Source organism: Sardina pilchardus, chromosome 4 (genome assembly GCF_963854185.1).
Source record: "Sardina pilchardus chromosome 4, fSarPil1.1, whole genome shotgun sequence".
Classification (NCBI taxonomy): domain Eukaryota; kingdom Metazoa; phylum Chordata; class Actinopteri; order Clupeiformes; family Clupeidae; genus Sardina; species Sardina pilchardus.
This window is the reverse complement of record NC_084997.1, coordinates 31,100,539-31,109,651: the sequence shown is the minus strand read 5'-3', so window position 1 is coordinate 31,109,651 and position 9,113 is coordinate 31,100,539. Positions and strand designations below refer to the sequence as shown.

Here is a 9,113-nt window from a genome sequence, read left to right as displayed (position 1 = left end):
TTTTTTTTTCAGAAGGGATCATCTCATCTTGAAGTGAGATATTGTAATAATTGCTTTCCCTCATTGACACTGATGTGGTGTCCTGACATTTCACTTCAGTTCTTTGTTTTAGAGAAAAATCACATCAAATTGTCACTCAGTTCTCCAGTAGGTTCCGGTGTCTTCAGTTGAGCCAGTTGTGTGAAAGTCCTGTCACATTAAGAATACTGGTGATGTTTTATCATGTATGGATCATTTGGTGTTTCTTGAGAGAAGAGTTATAAGCAAAGGCCTTTCCACATTGTGAACATGGATATAGCTTTTCTCTAGTGTGTGTAATCTGATGTCTAGAGAGGTTTTGAGCTGTTGTGAATCTCCTTGCGCATGTGGTACACTGATGTGGCTTCTCTCCAGTATGGATCCTCTGATGATTCTTGAGATCACTCTTTTGTGTAAAGGCCTTTCCACACTGTGAACACTGATGTGGCTTTTCTCCAGTGTGTGTAATCTGATGTGTCTTGAGATTACTAATCTGTGTAAAGGCCTTTCCACACTGCGAACACTGATGTGGCTTTTCTCCAGTATGGATCCTCTGGTGTAGCTTGAGATCACTCTTCTGTGTAAAGGCCTTTCCACACTGTAAACACTGATGTGGCTTTTTTCCAGTATGGATCCTCTGGTGTAGCTTGAGATCACTCTTTTGTGTAAAGGCCTTTCCACACTGTAAACAATGATGTGGCTTTTCTCCAGAGTGGATCCTCTGATGTACCTTGAGATGACACATCCTTGTAAAGGCCTTTCCACACTGCAAACACTGATGTGGCTTTTCTCCAGTGTGTGTAATCTGATGTTTCTTGAGATTACACATCTGTGTAAAGGCCTTTCCACACTGCGAACACTGATGTGGCTTTTCTCCAGTATGGATCCTCAGATGATTCTTGAGATCACCCTTTTGTGTAAAGGCCTTTCCACACTGCAAACACTGATGTGGCTTTTTTCCAGAATGGTACCTCTGATGTAGCTTGAGATCACTCTTATGTGTAAAGGCCTTTCCACACTGTAAACACTGATGTGGCTTTTCTCCAGAGTGGATCCTCTGATGTACCTTGAGATGACACATCTGTGTAAAGGCCTTTCCACACTGCAAACACTGATGTGGCTTTTCTCCAGAATGGATCCTCTGATGTCTCTTGAGATCACCCTTGTGTGTAAAGGCCTTTCCACACTGCGAACACGGGTGTGGCTTTTCTCCAGTATGGATCCTATGATGTCCCTTAAGAGTGTACTTATTAATAAAGGCTTTTCCACACTGAGAACATTGATGTAGTTTGTCACCAGAATGAGTAATCTGATGGCCAGTGAGCAGCTCGTTCCTGGTTTCCAACTCCTGTGGTAATTTCTGGTATGACGGCTCCTGGCTACATGAGTGCTTTTCCTTCTTGTGTTCTGATTTAATAGCTTGATTCCTTTGAATGTTTCCTACAAATAATAACACATCGAGTGTTTGCAATAATGTACAGTATATTCACTTTGTCTTGTATTTGCATTTATTTTGCATTTTTTGCATTTTTTGTGCATTTTTTGAATCATATTGCAAACTGAAGAAACTCACCTCTTGGAAAAAAAGCTGTGTCATCATGAAGATCTGAAGCTATATCTTCCTTTTTCATTTCCTCTGATGACATGAGTATTTCAGTCTTACATTCATGATCCAGTCCAGGCACTTCTTTCTCTTTCTGAGTTGTAAACAGATACTCTTGTAGGAAATCATCAAATTCTTCTTCACGCTCATCCTTCACTACCGTGAGCTGGTCAGATCCTGCCATTTCAAATTTCAGTTTAGAGAATAAAAGCAATCAAACAATCCTTCAATACAAAGGCAGATGTAGTCCTGTAGTTAGGTGTACCAAAGGTGACTTCAGTATTGAGACCCCAGTCTGTTGTGTTCATAATATAGTCCTTTTGCCTGCCCCATTAGCTTCTAGAATTCATACTTAGCCAATCAGCTGCAAGTCCTATTGGAATGCAAATCTGATGTGGGAGGGAACTCCATATGTATGAGTTCTCTTCACACACCTGATGGTCCTCAGGTGGACATGGTTATACCTCACACTGCTCACATTCCACAAAGGAGAACAGGTGGGGGTGGGGTGGAGCCATGGCAGTGTGGAATGTAAAGGTTATGGCTTGATCTGGATACATGCTGAATTCTGTAGGTTATTAGAGGTGTAGCAAATAGACCTCTGAAGTTCGCCTACAAAATAGCTACCATCTCTGAGATTCGGTATCTTGTGATTTTTCTTGTGGGAAAATAACATGGGGATTTTGAATTATCGCACCTGTTAAACTCTCGCGGGGACGATACAGTCTTAAATGCAGACATTTTCCTGAACACACGTTTGTCCTCTGCCTTCTTGTGCATACTGTGATCACCAGTACTTTCACTTTCATTTTTGCTACCCCAGAGCTAACTGGCTAACTAACTTAATGGCAAGTTGCATGGCAAGTTAGCTCTGGGGTAGCAAAAAGTCTGCCACCTTCACACACCGGAGATCACAATATCTTCTTGAAGGTAGAGGACAAAAGTGCGTCCAGGAAAACACCTGAATTTCCGATTTTGTCATCCCCGCAAGAGTTTAACAGGTGCGATAATTCAAAATCCCCATGTTAATTTCCCATAGGAAAAATCGTCAGATACCGTAACTCGTTATATGGGCAAAGATGGTAGCTTTTTTGCAGGCAAACTTCAGAGGTCTATAGTGCATGTTTGCATTGCCTTTTTTTACACTGGTCTCACATGGTAGAATGTGGTACAAGAGAGCCGGTCCAGTGCTAGTTTATGTAAACACTGACTTCAGGTATATCTGGACAACAGGAGCTCAGGCTTTTTTGCCATTATATCTGAATGGCTGTGTTGTCACGTGCCATAGCTATTTCTAGGTTATTGTTGCATGCTGCACTCTTCCTGAAAACCTTTGATGATTTTTATTATTATCATTATTTATGTCTGTATTGATGAGCACATACACTATCACTATAATTTAAAATCTTACATTTCAATTTTTGTAATTCTATATGAGCATTATATGAGGACAGAATATAAAGTTATAGTGTAAAATATTTTATCTCCCTCAACAATGGAATTCTCTTCTGATTGGCTGATGGGGTGGCCATTAACTTCGTATAACCTGCTACATTTGAAGTAGTTCCAATGTGTTGCCCGTATCAGACTTGAATATTAATTCGCCAAACTCGTTGTGAAGTTGAAATGAGTATGTAATGAGTATGTAATGAGTATATTGAGTGGTCTGGATTTTTTTAGTAGCATAATGTGAACATGTTCTTATTGCAATGAGCAGTATCTCTCACACTCACACACTCTCTCTCTCACACACACACACACACACACACACAACTAATCCTAAGGGGTGTCAACACAGCCAGGACTGTGTGTGTGTGTGTGTGTGTGTGTGTGTGTATAACACACACAGTCTGTTTACATGTGACACAACCAAAAACATCACATTAATCAACATTTATCTTGTTCCATTAGGAAATTGTTGAGCCCTCATCCCCACCCTGCACCTCTGCAACCAGCCCTTCAGCACCCAGCACCTCTGCAGCCATGAAAAAAATGAACACCATCCTGGATTTCCTCACTGAGGAGTCCAACAAGGAGCAGAAGCGGAACTTTGCTATTCGCAGTAACTTTGATTTTAGTACAATTCAATTCCCTTTGTACAGTATGTTCATACAGTTCCATGCCTTTTATTATACTGTACATGTGTGACATTTAAGTCAAGTTCTTGTGGTAATGGTTCTGTTGCATATAGATTGTTTCTTTATGTGTTTGCCCATTATGTTAATTGTATTGGGCAATAAAGAGAGAATTTGGTTAAAAGACAGTGTTTCTGAACATCAATGACATTCAAAACAGTGAAGACTGAAACAGAGACAGAACACTATGCACTATGTCACTGTGTATAAAACTATTTATTGTGAACAGACCTAAGTATATACAGATAACATCTAAAGAAATATAACAATACACACTATACATTATGCTCATGGTGCTTGAACATTTCCTGAAACTTGATGGCACAGTATCTTCTAGCTGGAGCACCAGTCTGGAAAAGAGAACCATTACACACCATTAATGGACTGAGTTGGGACAAAAATGCCTATTCAAACTACTTTAAACAGTTTTTCTACCCTTCCCCATAAAGCACATAGTGGCTACAGTTAACATCTCGCTTCCCTCTGCACAAAGATCATAGTGACTAGCAGTGGTGTAGTCTGTGTGATACCATCACCATAATAAGTAGCGTATACCTACTTAAAATAGGCAAGGATACGTATTAACATTTTGGGTTGATCACAGCATACCCACTACAGCTAACTACTACATCACAGTATGCCCACTACAGCTAACTAGACTACCACATCACTGACTATGCTATGGTGCATCGATATCGTGTGCCATTAATGTTAGATAGGCTATCGTTAGATAACCGTGTTCGCTGCAGTGCATCATTGTGTTCAACGAAGTTTACAGTTATTTTAGAACAGCAAGGGGTGTTTCAGACCTACAATATCCTGTAGCTGTTTTAAAAATCAGCATAAACTACGGACACGAGTGCCTTACTGCTTAATTCAATCACAGTTGTGTTAACGTTACATCTTGGATAGCCTACGGCACAGAACACGGTTACGGTGCTTTACGAGTTGCTTAAATCCTTAACAGCCAACCTTCATTAGCAAATATTACTTATAGTCACACATATGTACTGGGTTCCCATATAACAAGCTTGATTTCTGTGACTTGGCAGACAATCGCAAAAAAGGATAAACGCAATCATCGCACTGCCACTTGCAGCCTGCTTGCAGCCGGCATCTTAGAAGTTTGTTGTTTTGGCGCTTCTGATGACGTAGAAGCTAACTCCCGACGGTGTATGATGATGTAACCGAAACCAAGTGGTGTCCCAATTCATAGGGGGTATGTTTTCGGCCCAAGCCCTACCACTTAGTTTTGAGAGGCAAGGGCTAGGGGCAAGGGGAAGGGGAAAGATAGAGTATGGGGATTGGGCCTTAGTGAGTGTCTCTTTCAAATGCAAATTAAGTCGAATGGGCTTTTTGAACGAGCCTGCTGCAGGTGAGAGGACTGAAATCCTAGGATTTTCTTTTATTGTTTTTACAAAGTGCCTTTGTAACATTCTCTTTTAAAATATATTCGGAAACTAGTTCATTAAAGGTTTCTAATTGTTTCACTTATATGTTTCTAAGACAAAAACTAACAGAGATTGAGATGTGTTTGGAACAGTTTTTCAAATCCCTGGGGGGGGGATCTATACTCCAGAGGGTTAAGAATATTGGTAATGTTTTATCATGTATGGATAATTTGGTGTTTCTTGAGAGAAGAGTTATGAGAAAAGGCCTTTCCACATTGTGAACATGGATATAGCTTTTCTCTAGTGTGTGTAATCTGATGTCTAGAGAGGTTTTGAGCTGTTGTGAATCTCCTTGCGCATGTGGTACACTGATGTGGCTTCTCTCCAGTATGGACCCTCTGATGTATCTTGAGATCACTCTTTTGTGTAAAGGCCTTTCCACACTGTGAACACTGATGTGGCTTTTCTCCAGTATGGAACCTCTGATGTATCTTGAGATCACTCTTTTGTGTAAAGGCTTTTCCACACTGTGAACACTGATGTGGCTTTTCTCCATTGTGTGTAATCTGATGTTTCTTGAGATTACTAATATGTGTAAAGGCCTTTCCACACTGCGAACACTGATGTGGCTTTTCTCCAGTGTGGATCCTCTGGTGTAGCTTCAGATCACTCTTCTGTGTAAAGGCCTTTCCACACTGTAAACACTGATGTGGCTTTTCTCCAGAGTGGATCTTCTGATGTACCTTGAGATGATACATCTGTTTGAAGGCCTTTCCACACTGCAAACAATGATGTGGCTTTTCTCCAGAATGGATCCTCTGATGTACCTTGAGATGATACATCTGTGTAAAGGCCTTTCCACACTGCAAACACTGATGTGGCTTTTCTCCAGTGTGTGTAATCTGATGTTTCTTGAGATTACCCATCTGTGTAAAGGCCTTTCCACACTGCGAACACTGATGTGGCTTTTCTCCAGTATGGATCCTCTGATGATTCTTGAGATCACCCTTTTGTGTAAAGGCCTTTCCACACTGCAAACACTGATGTGGCTTTTTTCCAGAATGGAACCTCTGATGTAGATTGAGATCACTCTTATGTGTAAAGGCCTTTCCACACTGTAAACACTGATGTGGCTTTTCTCCAGAGTGGATCCTCTGATGTGCCTTGAGATGACACATCTGTGTAAAGGCCTTTCCACACTGCAAACAATGATGTGGCTTTTCTCCAGAATGGATCCTCTGATGTCTCTTGAGATCACCCTTGTGTGTAAAGGCCTTTCCACACTGCGAACACTGGTGTGGCTTTTCTCCAGTATGGATCCTCTGATGTTCCTTAAGATTGTACTCGTTAATAAAGGCTTCTCCACACTGAGAACATTGATGTAGTTTGTCACCAGAATGAGTAATCTGATGGCCAGTGAGCAGCTCCTTCCTGGTTTCCAACTCCCGTGGTAATTTCTGGTATGACATCTCCTGGCTACATGAGTGCTTTTCCTTCTTGTGTTCTGATTTAATAGCTTGATTCCTTTGAATGTCTCCTACAACATAATAACAAATCGAGTGTTTGCAATAATGTACAGTATATTCACATTGTTTTGTATTTGCATTTATTTTGCATTTTTTGAATCATATTGCAAACTGTTCAGAAACTCACCTCTTGGAAAAAAATCTGTGTCATCATGAAGATCTGAAGCTATATCTTCCTTTTTGATTTCCTCTGATGACATGAGTATTTCAGTCTTACATTCATGATCCAGTTCAGGTTCTTCTTTCTCTTTCTGAGTTGTAAACAGATACTCTTGTAGGAAATCATCAAATTCTTCTTCACGCTCATCCTTCACTACCGTGAGCTGGTCAGATCCTGCCATTTCAAATGTCAGTTTAGAGAATAAAAGCAATCAAACAATCCTTCAATACAAAGGCAGATGTAGCCCTGTAGTTAGGTGTACCAAAGGTGACTTCAGTATTGAGACCCCAGTCTGTTGTGTTCATAATATAGTCCTTTTGCCTGCCCCATTAGTTTCTAGAATTCATACCTAGCCAATCAGCTGCAAGGGCTATTGGAATGCAAATCTGATGTGGGAGAGAATTCCATATGTATGAGCTCTCTTCACACACCTGATGGTCCTCAGGTGGACATGGTTATACCTCACACGGCTCACATTCCACAAAGGACAACAGGTGGGGGTGGGGTGGAGCCATGGCAGTGTGGAATGTAAAGGTTATGGCTTGATCTGGATACATGCTGAATTCTGTAGGTTATTAGAGGTGTAGCAAATAGACCTCTGAAGTTCGCCTACAAAATAGCTACCATCTCTGAGATTCGGTATCTTGTGATTTTTCTTGTGGGAAAATAACATGGGGATTTTGAATTATCGCACCTGTTAAACTCTCGCGGGGACGATACAGTCTCCTCCTGCATAACGCCATGCAATCCAAATATGGACATTTCCTTTGTATTGGCAACCAATCGCGAAAGTTCAAAGACGAGTCTAAGCTGAGAACGAATCTCATTGGCTGTGTTTTAAGGCTGTTTTCTCAAAACTAGTTATTTGCGGTTTTGAGTCATTTTCCGGTAGATACTTCTCAGCCTCTGTAGCACCTATCTACACCAAACTTTCCAGTTATACACTTAACAGTATTCTGAAGACATTTACAGAGGGATTTGTTAATACATCATTCCTGGCCTGATTTATGTGACATGTTAATCAAAAAAGCATGGCAAAAATCGTTTTTTTAAGGCTATGGACAGTATATTTGGATTTCCTAGGCAATGAAAGCAGATATCCTGAAATCCTTCTGTAATTTTATTGTAATCTTGTTTGTAAACAACATGAAAGAATAATTTTGCACCTGGCTTTATCATATGCTCAGATCTATCTACCGGAAATGTATGCAAAATCATGCATATTTAATGAGATAATGCCTCATTTGCATAATTAAACATACACATTTCAAAAACTTGTAATACATTTTTTTCTCATACTTGTGTAAGTAATCAACTGAGGAAGTTTCATGGTGATACCTATTATTTAAAAATTTTACCCTATTCAACTGTAGTGTCTCGCCTTAAATGCAGACGTTTTCCTGAACACACGTTTGTCCTCTGCCTTCTTGTGCATACTGTGATCACCAGTACTTTCACTTTCATTTTTGCTACCCCAGAGCTAACTGGCTAACTAACTTAATGGCAAGTTGCATGGCAAGTTAGCTCTGGGGTAGCAAAAAGTCTGCCACCTTCACACACCGGAGATCACAATATCTTCTTGAAGGTAGAGGACAAAAGTGCGTCCAGGAAAACACCTGAATTTCCGATTTTGTCATCCCCGCAAGAGTTTAACAGGTGCGATAATTCAAAATCCCCATGTTAATTTCCCATAGGAAAAATCGTCAGATACCGTAACTCGTTATATGGGCAAAGATGGTAGCTTTTTTGCAGGCAAACTTCAGAGGTCTATAGTGCATGTTTGCATTGCCTTTTTTTACACTGGTCTCACATGGTAGAATGTGGTACAAGAGAGCCGGTCCAGTGCTAGTTTATGTAAACACTGACTTCAGGTATATCTGGACAACAGGAGCTCAGGCTTTTTTGCCATTATATCTGAATGGCTGTGTTGTCACGTGCCATAGCTATTTCTAGGTTATTGTTGCATGCTGCACTCTTCCTGAAAACCTTTGATGATTTTTATTATTATCATTATTTATGTCTGTATTGATGAGCACATACACTATCACTATAATTTAAAATCTTACATTTCAATTTTTGTAATTCTATATGAGCATTATATGAGGACAGAATATAAAGTTATAGTGTAAAATATTTTATCTCCCTCAACAATGGAATTCTCTTCTGATTGGCTGATGGGGTGGCCATTAACTTCGTATAACCTGCTACATTTGAAGTAGTTCCAATGTGTTGCCCGTATCAGACTTGAATATTAATTCGCCAAACTCGTTGTGAAGTTGA

The 9,113-nt window shown here is 40.2% G+C and overlaps 2 protein-coding genes across 2 annotated transcripts; both read right to left on the bottom strand.

The window, feature by feature from the left end:
* Positions 1 to 220: 220 nt before the first annotated feature.
* LOC134078977 (zinc finger protein OZF-like) lies at positions 221 to 2,139 on the bottom strand. The gene is made up of 4 exons (XM_062535141.1): positions 2,086 to 2,139; positions 1,592 to 1,715; positions 860 to 1,458; positions 221 to 775 (listed from the first exon to the last, which is right to left on the bottom strand). The coding sequence occupies exons 1-4, from the start codon at positions 2,137 to 2,139 to the stop codon at positions 221 to 223; spliced, it is 1,332 nt and encodes a 443-aa protein (XP_062391125.1).
* Positions 2,140 to 4,089: 1,950 nt separating this feature from the next.
* LOC134078976 (zinc finger protein 239-like) lies at positions 4,090 to 7,348 on the bottom strand. Its single transcript, XM_062535140.1, has 4 exons — positions 7,295 to 7,348; positions 5,891 to 6,406; positions 5,515 to 5,806; positions 4,090 to 4,106 (listed from the first exon to the last, which is right to left on the bottom strand). Exons 1-4 carry the CDS (start codon positions 7,346 to 7,348, stop codon positions 4,090 to 4,092), a joined length of 879 nt encoding a protein of 292 aa, XP_062391124.1.
* Positions 7,349 to 9,113: the final 1,765 nt, after the last annotated feature.

Coding starts and splice junctions, on each gene's coding strand:
- LOC134078977 (XM_062535141.1), bottom strand. CDS start 2,139: ATGGCTCCACCCCACCCCCACCTGTTCTCCTTTGTGGAATGTGAGCAG. Junction 1,716..2,085: donor TGGAATGTGAGCAGTGTGAG/GTATAACCATGT, acceptor TTTACAACTCAG/AAAGAGAAAGAAGTGCCTGG. Junction 1,459..1,591: donor CACAGCTTTTTTTCCAAGAG/GTGAGTTTCTTC, acceptor TATTATTTGTAG/GAAACATTCAAAGGAATCAA.
- LOC134078976 (XM_062535140.1), bottom strand. CDS start 7,348: ATGGCTCCACCCCACCCCCACCTGTTGTCCTTTGTGGAATGTGAGCCG. Junction 6,407..7,294: donor TGGAATGTGAGCCGTGTGAG/GTATAACCATGT, acceptor TTTACACACAAG/GGTGATCTCAAGAGACATCA. Junction 5,807..5,890: donor AACAGATGTATCATCTCAAG/GTACATCAGAAG, acceptor AGTGATCTGAAG/CTACACCAGAGGATCCACAC.